This window comes from Falco cherrug, chromosome 11 (genome assembly GCF_023634085.1).
Source record: "Falco cherrug isolate bFalChe1 chromosome 11, bFalChe1.pri, whole genome shotgun sequence".
Classification (NCBI taxonomy): domain Eukaryota; kingdom Metazoa; phylum Chordata; class Aves; order Falconiformes; family Falconidae; genus Falco; species Falco cherrug.
The window spans coordinates 14,440,787-14,460,431 of NC_073707.1; the positions used below are offsets into that span (position 1 = coordinate 14,440,787).

At 39.7% G+C, this 19,645-nt stretch overlaps 1 protein-coding gene across 11 annotated transcripts in view; it reads right to left on the reverse strand.

Moving 5' to 3' along the window:
- Positions 1–19,645, reverse strand: part of DOCK10 (dedicator of cytokinesis 10) — a 162,615-nt gene that overhangs the window by 58,326 nt on the left and 84,644 nt on the right. For all 11 annotated transcript variants that reach the window (XM_055723165.1, XM_055723164.1, XM_055723167.1 and 8 more), the window contains 8 exons: positions 19,482–19,616; positions 14,532–14,715; positions 12,823–12,908; positions 10,601–10,684; positions 9,338–9,493; positions 7,604–7,825; positions 6,756–6,878; positions 6,056–6,138 (listed from right to left, as the gene is read on the reverse strand). In XM_055723165.1, coding sequence (XP_055579140.1) covers positions 6,056–6,138; positions 6,756–6,878; positions 7,604–7,825; positions 9,338–9,493; positions 10,601–10,684; positions 12,823–12,908; positions 14,532–14,715; positions 19,482–19,616 — 1,073 coding nt within the window. The remainder of the gene's footprint in view (positions 1–6,055; positions 6,139–6,755; positions 6,879–7,603; positions 7,826–9,337; positions 9,494–10,600; positions 10,685–12,822; positions 12,909–14,531; positions 14,716–19,481; positions 19,617–19,645) is intronic.

Consider the following 19,645-nt stretch of genomic DNA (forward strand, 5'->3'; position numbering starts at 1 on the left):
CATGGACACAGGCAGGATGATTTAATGAAGACATTCCAGTGCCCTTTGTATATCCCCAAGGGTCACACGCGCTGGCTGGGCTGGATAATGTAACAGCTATCCAAATTAGCAAACCTTGGATTCAACTGTAGTATGCAAAAATATTGCTTAACAAAAGTAAAATGTTCTCGACACTAAGTGCTGTTCTGTGAATCATTTGGCCAATCTTGCTTCCTTAATTTACTTCTCTGTTCCACTGCCAGTGAGAAGAAGAATTTATGCCAGCACAAATTGTTGCCAGATGCAAAATAATGGAGTAAACCTTTGGAAGAGGATCCCAAGAATAAGTATAAATGCACCATGTCTTAACTTAATTAATTGAAAGAAGCACCACTATTTCATTTCTTTGCAACTGTAAAGAATAATCAGCTCTTTTCTATTAGATTTTTGCCTCCAGCAGCTAGAGGGGATAAGGTCCACACCAACATGCCATGTCAAAAATCTTACGTTAGGGAGAAACCAGACCCAATTTCTGGCAGCCACCACTTACTTTACAAATCCTATTAAACTGTTGTCAGAGAAAAAAAAAAAAAAAAAAGAAAAAAAAAAGATAAGATTTACTAATTATTACAGCATTGGTGACACTATGATATTTTTTGGACTCAGCACTGCTTTCCTCTCCAGACTAACAGAGAGGACTAAAACATTCAGTGATTTCTGCTGTGCCACTGGCTCTCCAATGTGATGCTGAGCACACCCAGGCCCTGGTGGAACTTATTAACTAATTCCAGCGCAGGCTCTGACACCGAACAAACCACTGCTCAGCACAGCAGGGTGTAAGGGCACTCACCAAGGAAGGGCTGGGGATGTTCATACTGTAAAAAGAAAAAGCAGCAGGTCTGTGCTGGAAGTAGCTCAACTCCAGGTCAGTGGTGCTGAGCACTGCCTCCTGGGAGGCTCAGGGACTTGGCATTGTCACCTCCTCTCCTCCAGCCACTCTGGAGTCACAAGGGCTTTACAGAATCTTCCTGCCTACCACCACTCCTGCCCAGCATCAGTGCTCCCTGGGTATCATATGCCCCACCTCTAGAACTGCTCCTCATCAGCTCAGCAGCGTATCCCAGCCTAAATACAACATCTATAATAAAATCAAAGACATGAAACCAGGGATCTGCAGTACAAAACAGGTAAGTATTTTTACACTCCAGTTTACACACAGTACTGCATTTATGTAATGCTCTTGCCACTACAAGAGCAGTTTAGATGAAATTGCAGTAGAGCAATTGAAAACAAGATAAACCTTCTCAAAACCAGGTATATTATATGTACTCAGGGAAGAGTTAGATGGCTTTATGCTGATCAAACTGTACTGGTGTCTCCATTTCCCTGGCTCATTAAAGCTGGAGAACTACCAGAGCAGCAAGTACTGCATGTATTACGTCTACAGTTAAGTAACTGCAATCCCATGTTTCACTAGATCCTTCCAGGCTGCTGGGTGCAGACAGAGCAAGAGTGCTCCTTGTCACAGTGAACATCCCAAAGGTGTTTCAGAACAATATCTGTCACATCAAAGAAAAGGAAACGTAATAAACCATTTCTACAATCCAGGAGTCCAACACTTGCCTAGTATATTAACGGTTCATTACTGCTGGTTATTTATTTACCAGAGAGATTGGAGTAAGAAAAATGTCACAGAACTAAAATCCTGAAGAGATTCTGAAGGTGTTAATTTAGGGGAAAACAAATGAACAGATTTCACAAAAGAAGCTGAAACATCATCTCAGGATTTAAAGTGTTTCTATGACTCTACTGTTCTGACACTGTTAGCTCATAGTCCACAACCCTAAAAATTCTTTAAGCACGGACAACCTACACAATCTTCATAATTTAACATTGAAACAGCTACTTTTAGAGTAGTGGCTTACAATTTGTGGAAGAATTGCTCACCTCCAAGGTTAGAGATTCAGTGTGAGATCTGCAGCTACTGTAAACCAGTGTAGCCTCGCTACCCTCACCTACATCAACCTATGCCACCTGAGAACTGAACCAGCAGCTGTACAAGCTGTTGAAGGATGAAAGTATTAGGCTTTAAAATGTGAGGTATATGAAGGCGGAGAGGATTTGAAGAAACAGCAGAGTGCAAAAACTAATCTCTGTGAGTGATGTTTCCCCACATCTACAATATGTAGCTCAAACACATATTTGCAAACTTTGGCAGTTCTGGCAGTAGTACGAGAATGGAAGATAGAATTACAGTGTGACAAATCTAACACATACTATAATTATACCTGTGAGAGCATACAGTCACCTGATCCCACCAACGCCAGTAAGAAATCAGGGAGGAACCCTGAGTCACGCTTTTGAACGATGCTAACAAACTGGATGTCACATAAGCTAATTATGAGTTTCAGTCACATGCACCATACTCAACTGTCAAGCTTTTGGCTGACTGAATGTACATGTAAAAAAATCACACTGTGGCCATCTGTAACTGCTTTAAAGGGGGAAAATTTCCACACAAAAACAGGAGTGTGGTTAATGCCAGAATGAAATAACTGGAAAACACATTTCCAAACCCCGGGTTTCGCTATTTATCATAGCCAAACCATTTTTTCCCCCTGTAGTGCAATAGCCTCCTGTGGAAACTTTTATTTTCAAGCTGTGAAAATAGAAATAGATTTTATAGGGCCAAATTATACTTTGCTTTTACCAATGAGAGTCCTGAGTAATGTTAATACATAAACAGATGCAAATAAGAGCAGAATTTGACCCAATGAACTAAATAAATTCCTTGTGCAACATCACTGATAGACAAGTTCATACACATGGTGTATTTGGTCAATGACATTTCAACTATGTTGTCTATTAATGCAATTTATAATGAAAACATTTAAGAGCTGATAAACACACTGAAGTATATTTCCTGTAATTAATACTACAGATGGGAGGAAAGTTTTCAATGGTATGGGCAGTGAAGCACTGAATTAGGGCCGTCCAAAAATACTGCCTGCTGGAACTGAGGGATGTCCACAGACCCCAGCTATGTCCTCTGCCCATGTGCAGACCACCTGTGTAGCGCACGCACAAGTAGTCCGCAAAATGTTGAACTCGCTGTGCATTTGCTAACACCTCAAGCATATATTCCCATTTATATTTGTGAAATCACAGCCAGAAATATTCACTAGACAAACATATTTAGGAACGATTTGATCCTGTCCTAGGGAAAGCAAAAACACAGTATGATGCAGAGGTCTTTACAATCTTATTTTCTAAGACTGTGGACTACATATTGAAAAAGGAGCCTGAAATTTTGGAGAGAATACCCAGTGAAACAAGTAGTTGCCATCTCTGAAACTGAAAAGGTATGGGACTAGAGCCAAGGGTTTCCATTGACAAAAAGTTGCAAGGAAACAGACTCAGGAAGGCTCAAACTCCAGATATTCCCATACCTGCTGTACAGAGCATCACGCGAACAAGCTCCTTTCAAACAGAGCTCTGTTGCTTTCATCCTGTCTTATGTCCTTTACCGCATTACAGGGCCAATTAACCATTCTGCACGGGATTCCATAAAGGAAATCTCTGTTCATTTACCCAGTACATGCTGTTGGGTGCAGCATCAGCAACTGCTGTCGTCCACTTATATGAGCGGCAGGTAAGTAGAGCAATCCATCTATGGAAAACACTTCTGCTCGCATGGCTTTGGTGACTGGAAGTGCTGCTGTTATATACCATGTTACTACAACTCAAAAAACTGACATGCAGGTATAAATCTGGTGGAGCACTATTTTTTTAGTCAAGCTTGACCTACTCAAGCTTTTATTCCTTACTCCAAAAGAATGTGGCCTCTTATTACAAAATAAATTTATACAGTTATACTAATACATCTGAGATGACCAAGGAGTTGCCAACTGGTATTTTAATGATACAATACCTGAAATAACACAGAATGGAAAGAAAAATCTTCTGAAAAACACCATTTTCTCAGTGCACCCTAGCTTGACCAGCATTTAAGATGCTATCCACCTTACAGAAGTAAAACTTAATTTATCTCTGTTAGACTTCCTTGGGCAGAGTAAGACCTGCAGCTGCAGTTTGGGCCGAGGCACAGTACTATGTAAAGCGCTTGAGCAGCACAGCTGCAGCACATACACAGCCCAGCATCTGCGTACCAACATAGCACAGCCCAGCCTGAACCCTGCTCTGCCTACTGCCCTGCACCCAGAGCAACTAGGCGATGCCACATGGAGAATCCTACAGAAGTGAAATGCACCTCCTTCAAGATAAGAACACCACCTTTTTGTATTTTTTTTTTAATTGCAAGAAACACTCTGGGATGAGGTTTGCTGAATACATGGAAGAATGTTTTAGCCTTTTCCACGTTCATCAGTGACTAGCCAGACCCTGAACTAGTTAAAATCATCATGCCACCCAAAGGTAGTTACAGCGATGACTGAGTCGCAGGACATATCACCGACAGTACTGCTACAGACCACAGGCAGGCAGGGCAGACGTAATAACCCCCCTCAAGTCGGTCTGAAGCCCAGCCTGCACCTTTTGCCGTTGTACGGTCCACTACATGCTAATAGTAGCTCTGTCAGCACAAGAGTTACCCTTCAATATAATTTTGATGAATGCTCCTTTGGCTACACCGAAGTAGTAAATATTAATGAATATCTTTGAGCTTGCGATGACAGATCAGAGCACATTATCCGCCTCTCTCTTGAGCATGCAGCTACTTCTCTTGTTCCTACTGGATATTGACAAAAACGTGTATCAATAAAAAAATAAATGACCTCTTCAAATGGTTGTACCTTACTGTGCATTTTCTCCTTTGCCATCTCAAAACCATATTCTAAAATCATGAGCTTTCCCCTACATGTGGCAGGGGAAAGCACGCACTCCTGGCGCCCCACGCCGCACCAGCAGCACGCACTGTCCCCTCACAGTCCTACAACATGACTTTTTCACCTAGCACTCGCTCCTCCTTCCTCCCTACAGCTGCAGGCAGCTCTCCACCTGGCCTGCCATGGTCAGAACAGAAGCCGTAGTCAAGAAGGAATGCTTTCACTCAGCAATTGACAGCTTTCCCTTTTATAGGGAATACAAAATTGTATATTCCCTGCTCTATGCATGGCAGAAGGAAAGGGAGAGCTGTCACACAGACAGACAGGAGGGTCTCAGGGAGCTCTCATCCCACAGCAGCAGTAAGCTGAGGAAATTCCAGAAGACTGAGGAGGATAAAACAGAAAGGACAGATAAAGGAATAACATGGAAACTTGAAGGGAGAACAAAACCCAAGAAAGCTGTATCTAGTTTTGTGAGTTAACATAGTAGAAGGGGATCATGAGGCACAGACATGCCTCAGTCTCGAGGGTGAGACCAGCAAGAAATTATCCAGGAGGAAAGAAAGGAAGAACAAAAATCCATTACTGCCACTGCACTGCCCTGCAATAAAACCCAAGTGACCTGCTAAACAAGAAAATAACAGCTCTCTGTCACCTACTAACCACTAAAAATGCAAGAGTACCTGAAGCATAATCCCTCAATATCACCCCCAAGGCACTGTTTCAGGGGCACCATACCCACTAAATCATTGGTTGTATTTATCCTAAAACCTGACAGGCATCATAACAAGAAAAGAGCTTCAGACTTGTGCACCTATATCTTAAGTGGCCACTGCAACTCTATTTCAGACTATAATTATCTTTGTAGGAAATTCTTGTGAGAACTGCAACTTTGGAATATCTTTGGTAATTTTTAGCATCAAACCACTGGTGGAGTTCATGATAAATTGATATTCTGTCAGTCACTTTTGCTACTCCCTAGCAACTTCACTTTGTACTTGAAGAAAACATTCTAAGACAGTAACACTTAATGAGAAAGTAACCAATGTTCAGCTGTATGAAAAATAGGGCAATGAAATAATAGAGCTGCAGGATCTTCTGGGATCCTGGACCACGCAAAAAGTTTTGCTTAGCTTCAGGCAGAAGAAGTGGAAAAGAATAAAAGGATATGAGTCCAAGAGCAGAATAAGCTATAAGAGACTTACAAAATTATAAAAAGAATTAATACATACCTCACTGACCAAGCAAATGGCATACGGTATTTCCCCAGCTTGCTGCAGAACTGTTTATTGGATTTTAACACTTTCTGTGCACACTATGAAAAAAGAAAATGAATTATTTCATCAATATCATTATAATATCTGAAATACAGCACAGAGTACATCCAAGTACTCCTCAGCTGAAGAAGCTATAGTGTCCCTAAAATAATCTAGCCCGGTACTGCCCATAACAGAAGGTTCTGGGTGGAAAGCAAAGACATCACAGATGAATTGCATGCTGCTGAAGAATTAAAACTCTTCACCATCCCTTCAGTCAGAACTGCGTTAGTTACAGTTATTATTCCAGTTTTCTGTAACACACCCAAAGCAGATGCACTGCCTGATCTCGTAGAGAAACAGGTGCCTATTCCAACGTCACCTGTATACTAAGTGCACTAACCCATAATTTCTAAAACATTGCTGAATTTCACTCTGCTAAGACATAACCAGCATAGGAAAGCACCACAAGTGGACTCATATGTTGCAGACAACGGTACTTCATGCATTCAGTCAATGGAGCTTGGACATTTGCTTTCCTAAACATGGGCCTCCTGTGGGCTTGTCCTGTTCAGCAACCACGCACTGGCGAGATCTGCGAGCACAATTTGCCGTGTCTTCAGCTTCCAGCAGGCTGAAGCTGACAAAGGAGGAACTGATGTTCTTGTTACATTACCTTAAAAGAATCGGGATTCTTAATGTAGGGTTCAGCACTGCTGGCAATGTTTCCTGTAAGCACCTTTTCTATTTTTGCCACTAACACAATCTCAGAATGAGGATTGCTTATGGAGAAAAGAGCCTGTGGATTAAAGAGAGAACAATTAAAAAGCATATAGCAATACTGGAGAAATTAAATACTACCAGTGCGCTCTGTTGATGGAAACAGTAACAAACCAAATTCAGAAAGGATTATTGAGGATTATTATCGCTACATATTGAATACAGCCAGACAGAAAATAAAATCGTTGTGCCAGTTCTTAAGTAAGCTTTTGCACATGCAGCACCTTGCAAGCACACTGACCCAAGTCAAGAAGCAGTATGACTGCGTTGGCATCACCTAACCCAACTGTTTCTCTTGGACGGCACTTAAATGCTGGCCTACACCAGTCACATCTCAGAGGAATGTCAGGGAGAAGAAAAGATAATGTATGGCCTTTTGGGGTAAGGTTAACAGCAACAGCAAGAATGTGGAAGTACTTCAAGATTAATGCAGCATCTAGATGTTGCTTCAAGTTGTGATTTTGTTTGGCTGGTTTGGGAGAGGTCAGCAAATGAACCTGAAGAGCACAGGAAACATGGGTGGTTTGTCTACATAACAGACAACTTTTGTGAAAGGTCTGATTGTAAATGGTTTCTAAGTCTACACAGAGAGCTAGAAAATCAAGCGTCTGTACACAAGCACCACTGATATGCAAAAAAAGAGCATCACTGAAAACAAGAACCACTGGTAGTACAGACAAATTCTCTGATGAATATGAATACTACTATTGAACTAACACAAAATAGCAGTCACACACGGGATACCTGTTTTGGGTATTTCAGCCATTCTTCTGGGAACCCCTTGACCTGTGGTTCTTCCATTTTGTATGAGTCTGTATTTTCAACAGTGCCATTTTCTAATGAAAATGAGGAACATGAAATCATCTGTCTAACGAGTGTGTGGTTCAAATCCACGTGAAAATCAGCAGAGATCTTCCTGCCATCCCTGACATCATACAGCGCCACGCTCACAAAGAAAGGCTCTACCTAGAGAAAACATCAGAAACGTAACATACGGTAACTGAGAGCAAGGGGGTGAACTCCATCTTTTAATCAGTTCCTGCAGCTAGAAAAAAAGCAAGCAAGCAAACATACACTATTTACAAATTATGAGATGCAGCAAAAACACATGCTCACATACCCCCCTACCGAAGTTAGTTTCCAACCATGTGATTCTAGGGGCTCTTAAAGGTAGTTTGTTAACAATGCACCAGGACAGTAATTGACAGCTAACTTACAAACTCACAGAATTTTTTTTTAAAATAATGTATTTATCACAGATAATTACTAGGGTAAAGGAATAGAGCCCCAGAGAAAAACGTTACAGGATTTTTAAAAAGTAGATTCAGAGACATTACAAAAGGAAGAAAAGTGAGGGTGGGTTTTCCAGGGATCATCAGAAATGCAGCACAAAGATGACAAATTAAGTACATGAAAAATGTTTACTGGTACAAACAAACGTGTGGATGTATTCTTCTGTGGGAAACACATTTCGTTTTGCAAGGAAACCAAGAGCATTCAAACCACTCTGACAGCACCCACTTATTCTGTTATGCAGTACCAGGGAATTAAGTCCTATGGCTGTAAGTAACCTCCAAAGAGCCTCCATAGTTCTGATGAAATAATCAGTCTCAGAATAACACCTTCTGAGATGTCCAGAAATCAGAACCTTAAAACTTTGGAGATAAGGAACAATGCATGGCAAGTACAATATTCTATGCTTTTTTCAGCCTCTGTAGCGAATTACTGTATGCCCTTGGTACAGTTATCATGACTTCATTTAAACAGTTATTCCAGTCTGCCAAAAAAAAAAAAAAAAAAAAAGTATTGATTACATCATGTTGAATATGCACTCATTGTAGAGGTCATTGTCAAATGAAAAAAAAAAATAAAATCAATGCCTCATATGTAATGTATGAAAGCTGAGTTGCCAGGACACTAATTTCTCAAAACTTTTCTGCTTCAGAGGAGAATTCACTGAAAGCTATGGACTGACAGCTACAACTTGCTTTTCCCTGCTTCTTTTCTTTTAAGTAAGAATAAGCAAAATTTTCTGTTTCGTCCTTTTTTAGCTGGGCTTCTCCACTAGGTGAAGCATCCAGTCCTTTCTATTTTGCCTTCTCTCCCGTAATTTAATCTGCTTGGTTTGTGGCGTTTTTTTGACAAACAAAAAACCAGTTCACCAGCAACTGATATTCAGTTGCCTCCCTACATAGGTCTGGGCAGTTTAAACTTTTTCTTCTTATAGCAATTGTTAAGAATCCTCAAGGATTTTAACATTTTTAATTCCTCATTGAACTGTAGCTAGAAGTCTGCAATTGAAATCAGCTACAAAATGTTTATTGAAAAGTTATCAGTTTCATTATTGAATCCAAAGGGATGGGCAGAGGAAAAGGAGTGAACGTAGTATGTGTACATGAAACAGCTTTTCTTCTTTTTCCCAAGGGGGAAAAAAAAAGAAAGAAGGAGAAAAATCGCAGGAAAATAAGTAAAGCTTACATTGGTTGCAGGATCATTTTCATTTTCAGTAACACAGGCCTGGAGATTCAAACTGAGGGATTTGCAAGTTATCAGGATCCTCTTTGCAGGCTTTTCTTCAAATGGCTTGATCACTGAGTTTGCCCCTGGAAACTCCTTTTTCTGAGGATTCAAGGACTGAAATAAGTTGGGCAATTCGTTATACATGGGAAAAGCATGGCATTCCAAAACTAAGTAAGCTTTCTAAAGGTCTTGGCAATCACTGAAGCACCTGAAAACCTCAAAAAGTTGGTCACTGCTGTTATCTTCACATTACCACAGGAAATGAGTGTTATTCCTAATTTACAGATTAGGATGCAAAGCAAAAAGATTGCCTGAGGACATATATAATTGTCAGAGGCAGAATTCAGGATCCAAGTTAGGTTTCCCACAATTCTTTTTTTGTTTACTTACCGAGTCTGAAACTTTAGCTTTTTGTTTCCTTATATAGATTAAACAGCCTCATATTTTCAGACTGTAATATCACATTTTAGGATTAGATTTCAGAGGTTTCCCCCTTCTTGCCTCTTACTTATACACCACACTGCTATTTCAATTTATTTAATATTTTTACTAATGGCACTATATTTGACTGACAACAGGTTCAAATTTGAATATATACTGATACAGATTTTACTTAAGTCTTTTTTTAAACTAAAATAAAGTTTCCAGTTAAATCACCAACAAATGTACATTCAGTGCAAGGAATTACATTTTTTTGAATCATGAACTCTGACACTAAATGATAAGCAAGCTGAAGATAGAAAGAAAAGCAACCTGCACTTCCTGCATGTCAAGCTTTTTTTTTTTTCCACACAGACAGCCTTTTGTACCACCAGCTCTACCTTCCCACTGTTTTTCATCTCCACTTTTTTTGTAGTCAAATTCAGTGTAATGAATAACAATAAAAAGACTGTTCTTGTAATGCTCCTAGTCCAAGAGAACATTCTGCTCCTGTAGTATTTTCAGTTTGCTTTAATGATTCAAAGCTTAGCTAGACTGGACCAAGATGACCTCCAGAGGTCACTTCCATCCTCAATCATTCTGTGAGCACATATGAGTAGACTCTGTACAGAAATCTCTACAGACTAGGGATAGCTTCCCTACCCCTTCAAAAGCTGAAGTCTTAGGTATACCCTGTTGCTTACTGAACTCCAGCTCTGGTAGCTTATCTAACCCGGTTAACTCAGACCACCCGTCTTTTAAAACTTCTGAGAACTTGAAAAAAAATATAAACTGACTTACTGCTATATCAGGATCCAAAGAGAAAAGATTCAGTCGCTCCGTATTTCGAGAGGCTTTCACTGTTTCTTCTGTTTCTGTGATGTACTGTGGTGACAGATAATAAATTAGTTTTCTGCACGAGAACAGAAATCCATAGAGTTGTCAGACTTCTAAACGAATGATCAATGTTTCGCTTGTAACAACACTTCTCATTTCTGCAGTACTTATCCCAAAGCACCTTCAAGCACTCTTTGAAGGTTATATGCTTGTGCAGCAGGGACTTTCAGGCCATGATATACTTGTAAGGAACCCAAAACCAGGTCAATTTAGTAACATACATGACGTTGAATTGCTTAAGAATCATCATTGTGTAAGATGTCAGAATGGTGGATCACTGCACTAAAACCACTTTAGGGATTCCCAAGTCGAGGGGAAAAACCCAACAAACAGCCCTACAGAAACCCCCTTGTGTCAGGGGAAGGGCAGAAAGGGCAGCAGGAAAGGGCAGCTTGGCCCTACAGGTGGGCAGACGCCCAGGTGCAGCATGTCAGCCAACAGTGAGGCTGGGAGTCCTCACCCCATCCATCTTCTGCCACAAGGCAGGATCCATCACATCCATTTTATTTCTGATGGACACAAGCCTAAGTTAATAATAAGCTCTTTGATAAAACCAACTCAACAACCTCCGGAAGCCACCTGATGCTTTCCTACCCTGCCTTTTCAAAGTTTATCCTTACATCTAACTTCAATAATTTCCCCCCCACACTATTTAAGCCCATTCATCTGACATGTGAAGTATGCTCTACACATTCCCATCCCCTTACAGATCCCTCATACCTTTGAAACTTTTTTTCTCAGTCTAAAGATGTTTATCTTTCTTTGTACTTTGTTTTTCTCTCAGCTTTCCTTTATTTTTCAATCTCTGAACTATTAATGGAGTCCACAACATTCCTGGTTGCCTAAGACTGAGTACAAACCTTAGCTGACACAGTACAGGCTATGCTCTTGTTCAGGCCACATTCAATCTTTTTTGTTTTTCACAACAGCATGCCACTGCTGACACATGTTAAGGAACGTGCAGAAGCAGCATCACAAGCCTAAGAGCCCGATGTCCGTTTCCTAACATGCTCCACGCATGGGCTGACTTGCAGAAGCAGGTCCTGATGGACTGGTGTACTGATTTAGGTAGAGATGGGATCTGGACCTGTCATGGACTAGGGACAGGCCACAGATCACTGCTGCAGCGAGCCCTATAGAGCAAGGGGGGTGGAAAAGGAATTAACCGTATAAAGGGCAATACAAGACACAACACGCAAACCATCTAGTTTAGCCTTGCAGGCCACCAGTGGTCTCTGAGATATCTGCATTAACTAAATCATTAGAAAGTATCTATCCACAGACAAGATGATCACTTACCACTCTTGTCCTCATTACATAAACTCAGTTACACGTTATCTGGTTGGTTGGTCTTTTTTGTTGTTTTGTTTTGGTTTTCTTTTTTTTTAATTCTAGGTGACTACTTCATGTGTATGAATGCAACCTACAGTAAAATATAGGCTCAATTCTGTTCTCATTTGCATATACAGCTTTCAGTTCAAATCTGTGGGAGTAGCATCCTCAAACAGCATTTGGCTGTGTAGATAGATAGTACGTACAGCAGCTCACTGACAGAAGATTACAAACACATCATACGTTCAAGAAAAAGCAGTGAAATATTTCCAATCTAGCTTTTCATCAAAAAGCTTCTTAGCACTGTCTACAATTATCTCATCCATAAGAGGCATTTTAGGAGATCCAAAGGACAAAATGCCTCCCTCGATACTACAGGCATCTTTCAATGAAATTACATAAGGCGATGAGCCGTTCACAGCTCGTTTCCTTGTGAATCACACAGGAAATCTTGGCTCTCCAAGGGCCAAACTCTTCTGAAATGCAGTTAAAAAGAGTAAATATTTCACAGATATCTGCAGGGACCAGACCTTTACTGACTTCACAGTTCTAAATCAAACCACTCTAGGGAGCACCTACTTTGTTTACATCCAGTGGAGCTTTTCTCATTTAAACAAAGTCATCAGCTGTTTAGAAACAAAATTATGCCTGTCATTTGTCATGGCTCTAAAAATCACGATGGGCTGTGCTACGTTTTCAAACCTTTCACAATATAATGATCATTTGTTGGCACACAATTTTCACCTAGTGGCGCTTTCCATTAAACTTGTAAAGATAAATATAACATCCATTACTTTTGCGAAGTCTGGGTGCAAGGCGTTTTCTGAAGAATCAGTCTCTTCTTGAGAGCAATCATAATTCACCAAAACTTCTGCAGGGTCTTGAAAGTAAGAAAAAAAAAAAAGCAAGTGTTTTTATTATACTTGCTGTTACCATTGGGTTAAAAAAGAATATCTATCCCCACGTTATTTCCTTTTATTCCCTTTAGTATCAACAGGCTAAAAAATGGAAAAGATACTGATGTAAAGCTCTGTCCTCCTCAACCTCATTTTCCGCTTGTGCTTACTAGCATTTAGCCTATATTTAAGGTTTCAAACAAGAGGCCTGACTCTACTCAGTAAAACATCCAATACATCCATCCATGACAAATATTCATGCCCACACCAAAGACACCTTCCTTTGCACTGCCAGTCCCTTGTGAGGCAACACTGAGAGTTTATCTCAGCCAAAAGATTTTGGAGTCCCAGTAAAGGGAGTCTTCAGTGAGGCAGGCAGGACCTTACCTGCTCTTTGGGGAGGGGAGGGATGCAGTCTGGACTCCATGAGCTGCAAATCTATGGATCCAGAGAACAGCACTATACAGCAATCTCTTTGCTTTACTTCGCTCACCAGGGACCATTCTGCTTTCACTAGGTAATTCATCCCAGCATGAAATAAGTAATTACAGCCATTTAGGGCTCTTCCGCTAAGAAAGTATCATATCTTTTGACAAGTTAACTCCATAGCACATTCCTGTTACTTGTTATCAGTTTTTTTAGCCTTATGTCTTTGACCTTTCATGCACCTATTTCTTCCTGTTTCATTAATATCCCTTATGGATGTTATCTTCCAAAGCACTTCTCTGATTCTGAAGTGCAAGTCTCTTGCGCCTCCAAATTATAAAAAACATCCTTGGCTATATGAAGAGTATTCTGTCCCTCCAAAAATCAGAATTTATTATAAACATCAGGCTAAAGCCTTCAATTAGCATTGAACTTCCCCAAGATTCAGATATATGTGGATTCAAAGCTGTGATTCAGCTAAAAGCACAAGCCGTTGAAATCTGTATGAAGGTTTTAAGTGTTTTCAGTCTTAGAATTTCAGCTGGGGTTCATCCAGACTGAACATGTATTTATTATGTGGAGGAATGAGTTACTGCCACATGAAGAGTGCAGTATTACAGAGCATCCAATTCTTTTCCTCCACAGTGAAAGCATATTAATACGCAAACTCACAAAAGCAAGAAATGAAAAGTCAATAAGCTTCCAGGGAAAGAGCGACACACCACAGCTGGGATTTTTTTTTTTGTTTGTTTGTTTAATTACTAGCTCCAGATTGTTAAAGAAAAAAAAAATGCTGAAAAAAGAACTGATCTAACCTCTTTCCAGCACACAACTCTTTAAAACCTTCAGGCTCCCAAGACAGTAAAACACAAAGTACTAGCAAGATCACTGGCAGGACTATATTTGAAAAAGAGCTGCATATGCAAAGCAGAGCCACGTTGCTCCTGCTGACTTTGTGGGGAGCAGCTTTACCTCCCCCACAGCCTTTTGAAAATGATCTGTGGGGAGTTAGCTGACATTGTTCAGGGATTGCCAAAAGACTGGTGCTGCTTCGTCAGAAATCAATAGGTGCAGAATCCATTACAGACTCAGGCAGTTAAAATGATTCAACAGTGGTATCTGAAGGTTCAATTTTTTGCTTTGATTAAAAAAAAAAAATGCAAGAGACTATTCACTCTTACCAAGTTTCAGATCAGTGAGATCTGCACTTTTCCTCTCCTGAACAGTTCCCTCTGGATTTATTTGCAGGATTTTGTTGAGAGTGAAAATCCAGTCATCCATATCCTGCTCATTTTCAGCTGCCAGCACAAAGTATGTGAGGTCGTTCATTTTCAACTCAAAGGCATGTTTCCTAAGCCTGTTATTCTGTTGGAACAAAAGGAAAAGAAAAATAAATACTCGAATGAACTATAAAAAGGTACTGAAAAAGGCATTCATAACACAGACTTGTATACAGCCACTCCTTAAAAATAACACTCAGGCAAAATTCAGCGGCTTTAAAGAAAATCCAAGTAGTGTGATATTAATGCAAATTCATGTCAGTTTATTGTTGGCTTTTTGTACATTCTAAATCTTCTATGGCCAAATATACATCTTCTATTTAGCCACAGAAATCTAAGACTACGGACAATAACACTTCAAACTGCAGTAGGGAATACCTCCCAAGTGGAATAATGAAAGACCTCTGGTGGCAAAGCACAGTGTTGCTACACGAGTAGTAGCGGTCTGGAGAGAATACCCCTAAAGCTCAGGTCTCCTGCACCTTACTACCACACCAGCCACTCAAAGGGACACTAAGTAGTGCCAAATCATACGCATATTTGCCCAGTGGGAACAGGACTGAATTCACCAAATTCAAACCAGAAAAAAAGCAAAGTCAGCACATGGTCAAAGACTATTCCAGCCCTGACTGCTGAGGTTGGACCTGAATAGGTCAAAGCTAATTGTGAACGATTTATAACATCTTCTGTTTAAAAATATTTACAGATACTGCTAACAGGCTACATAAAAGTAACAATCTCTGAGCATCTAACGAAGTTCAAAACACTGTGGTTAGGATGAGAACATTTCCACATAATTTTATTTTTATATTTTTCTGAAAGAGCTTCTGGATGATAAGAGTATAAGCTTGGAATAGAGATTAAGTGGTAAATCTCTCCCTAAGATTGCAATAGGACAGACTCCTCCATGCGAAAAATTACAATGGGTACTTCCCACTGTTGCCTTTGTCTTAGAAGGATTTTAAAAATGATTAAGGTGATTTCAACAATACTTTGCAGGAGGCAAAAGGTGAGGTGAGTGCTGTTCAGTCATTACAATGCTGTCCCTTCCAAGCACAGAATAAGAGCCAGCACCCAGTATACTGGCAGCAGGTTGAGTTCTGAGGTCTGGTCTGTATCAGCAGATTTTACCTGCAGTAGATGGTTAATCCATCAATTTCTCTCATAAGAATTAACAGGTGCTTAGTTACTGAAACAGCTCAATAAAATTAAACTAAGTGACGTGATCTAACAGAATATGCTTCATTCCTCAAATTTATCAAATTAGCGAGGCTTTTATCTTAGTCTTACAGAAGCAGTTGCATCAATTCTTTTTCTTCCTTGCTTAAATCTGAAAGAACACTGATGCATCCTATCCCCCATTACTTCACCAAACTCTTACAACCACTGTGGACATCAGCACCACCATTTTGTTTTCAGTATTCCAGAAAACTGCCATCACTTTGTTGACGCATCTAACCTTGGAGTGATTCTGAGAAATGAAAAACAATTCGTACATCCCATAACCAGCGATTCCACTCTTTTATTTTTCTTCATTAACAGTTACAAGTAACACGACAATGGTAACCTTTAGTTCTACAGCATAATATAGGACTGTACTGAGAAATAGTTAACAAGTTACTAAGAATAGCTTCTGAGCCAGATGAGAGTGATATTTTTATTGAAGAACAGAGGCAAAATCTGATACTGATTAGCAGAGGAGGAGATAGAGAACCCAAGACACTGAGGATAAAGTTCCATTAACATTTTTTTTCCCAGCAGCAGAGATGATTTAGAAGTTTCCTACTCAATCTGTTGTTAATCACTTGCTCCAGTCCTTATATTACATGCCATGACCCAGCTCAGGAATCAGTTAGGACTGAACAACTTCTTCTGCAGCTACTTGGGTCAACAGAGTCAGTCAAATCTTGGCTTTTCAAAGTGACGTGGGATTGTGTGTGTGTATATATTGTTTTTTAGTTCTGCTACTGGAAATTCTCTCGGTAGGAAACAGTTTGCCTCTCAAGTACTTTATTGAAGTGAATATTCATTCAGGAATATAAATTTTAGTTCACCCAACACAGGCTAAGAATAGGGTTGGGTTTTGTAGCAATTGTTTTTTGGGTGTTCAAGATTTTTCTTGATCCCCATTATCACCCTAATCCTCCAATCACTGCATACATTCAAATTAACCTAAAACAAGGACTGAAGTTTCACTGAAACCTGTTTTTCCTGATACAACATGAGGGCTTGACCAAGAGCTAGAATTTGAACAAAACTATGCCAAGAATCTTAAGTAGTGGCCATTCAAAACTTTTAAAGATGGATTATTTGTGCAAGTGGATTATGTATACGGATTTATATACAATCTATAAAGAACAATACTACAGACTAATTTATCTTCAGAGAGCACAAAGAGTAATGCATTCCTTGTCTATATTATGTACTTCCCCTCACAGACTTGGCCAAGATCTTTAAATCAGGTACTGTAACACTATCAGACATTATCTAATAGAGCAATACATCTCGCATGCTGAGTCTTAAGAACATTAGGGCAGGAAAACTTCAATATCCACTTTTCCATCTGCACTTCAGACTTCTGGCAAGCAGATGAGATCTACAGCAAAGTCTTTGTTTCAAATCTAAAGCCAACTATTTTCTTCCTGATCAGTTAACAGGGGGAAAAAAAATAATAAAAAAAATACCATTTCTCAGTTTGCTTCTCTTTAAGTCCTTCCATATGGTATGTGGACCTTGAGGTTGACTTGCAATCTTCGACACTTAATTTCAAGTTTCAAATTTCTTCCAGAAGGAAATAATACAAGATTCAAACCGAAACTATGGATGAGCTATAAATGAAACATCAGGCTAAGTCTAATGCCTGCCAGGTCATTCTTCCAAAATAACAGAATTGGTTTGGAAGTATTTTGTATTTTATCTGGAGATGATTTTTCCAGGAAGTTTTACTACAATTAAGACATCCAACCTCTAATCAAACAGGACAGCGAAGTTATTCACAAAGAGTTAAATGACATATAACGGTACTAAACCTCATTAAATCAGAACTTTCCCATCACAGTTTTAATCTTAGACTATAGAATGTGGAAAAAAAGTTGAGTAAAACTATCTCTTTTATGGCAACTCTAAGCCAGGTTTTCTTTTTCAGCCCTCTGATTCCAAGTTCACCACAGACTTTGATGGCTGATGATACTTGCCCTGTTAGCCCCTTGGCTAAGACTCACTAGCAAAGATAGCTCATAAGTTTCTGCATCCCATTCTAAATGTCAATCAAAGATCAATCATGAAAACTAGTGTCTAGGGGTAGGCAAGACGAGAAGATACAGTTCAAACTGTTTGGGACAACTTGCAGGAACGCTGTAAGATTTAGAAGGCAGCTGTCAAAATTCAGTATGAGGATTTCAATGGTTTCTTGAGCTTTTTTTGTCAAAGATTAGTCAAAAAGGCCAGAAATCTTACGGTCAAGATGTTTCTGATGACACCCCATGACAGCAGAAACAACACAGCAGAAGAGACACCCTCTGGGATAGCATTAAATCTGTACCTAAAACCACACTACAGGGACATTCAGGGCTTAACTAAAGCTCTGGCTGAGACCCATCTTTAAAGAAAGCACATGCTGCCAGCATGCAGGAGCAAACAGTAATTTCTAAACAGGATTTCTACGTAAGAATCTCCTCTACAGCTTCTGCTACACATCCAAGCTAACTGTTAGGGTCTTTCAAGCCAATGGACTGACACCAGCAAACAACTTTGTCCTCCTACATATTTAACTCCATCCGGTCCTACACCTGTTTGAAAAAAGAAACACCCATTTGAACTACACTGGGGAAACAGTCATTCCCTACCGAGCTGGGTACTTTCCTGGGTGCAGAATGAGGTTCTGCAGGGGGCTGTCAGCAAATATTTTTTCCCAGAGTGAATTACTCACTGATTATTTTTCTTATGCCAAAGGGGTTTAGGGGTGAAGGAGAGATTTCTGAACCAACAAAGCTAGTGTTTATCACTGGTCTTCCCTCTGCCTTTGCATTACCTGAAAGGTTTCTTTCAAAACAGCCCTCAAATAAATCTGCACTAGTACTGTTACCAATCTTTACTGATTAATTAGTGAAGAATAAAGTATAGCTTTAAAAAAAAAACAACTTTCCTTATTTAGTTACTCACAGGGCTAGATCAACCATAGTAACATACTGTTCAAGATAACATCTGGTTTAGAATGGAAAAAAGAAAAGAAAAAAGAAAAAGAAGAAAAAAGAAATACATTAATAGAATTAGAGGAAAGGCAGAGCAAGAGGGGGGATAAAAGCTAAGGACAAGTCTTAGGAGGAACAACAAAAAAAAATGTCAGACATTTCTGGCTATTTATTTTTCCAAGCCACAACAAACAATAAGGCTCTGTCCTACCTGCTGCCATTAAGACTCTCTATCACCTCCAAAAGTGATGATCTTCAAGGAGGCTCAGGATACAGGATTCATTTACTACTTGCCCAACAGTCGATGCTTTGTAACCCAAGTCTATTTAACCCACAACAACCAAGCATGCTCTTAGTAAGCCTGAGGTAAAATCTAGCAGCTAAGAAAGTAATTTCAGTGAAAAGAAACATTTCATGGCATTTTTTCTCACGTGGGCCGTGGGCAGAGAGCATGTGCATGGTCTGCCACCATAATTCAACTGCAGATTTTGCAACCTGTCAGTCTGAGCATTTGCACCAATTTAAGGAGCAAAACTAATGGTGTTTTCATTTCTTGAAACTGGTAATGAGACTGCTATTCCATTAATGTATGTGTTCTTCTACTTGTCTTTTTAAATTTATCTGACACCCAAACAATACAATGAAATAAACTGAAACTTACCTGTACAACTCCTGTACAAGAATCCAAGAAAATACATCCCTTTGGCTCCTTGGATATTTTTTCATCTTTATAAAAATTCATAATATATGAGTTATCCGACAATTGTGTCAACTGGAAGTAGCGCTTTTTGAATGACTGAAGTGGGAGGTGGGGAAAAAAAAAAA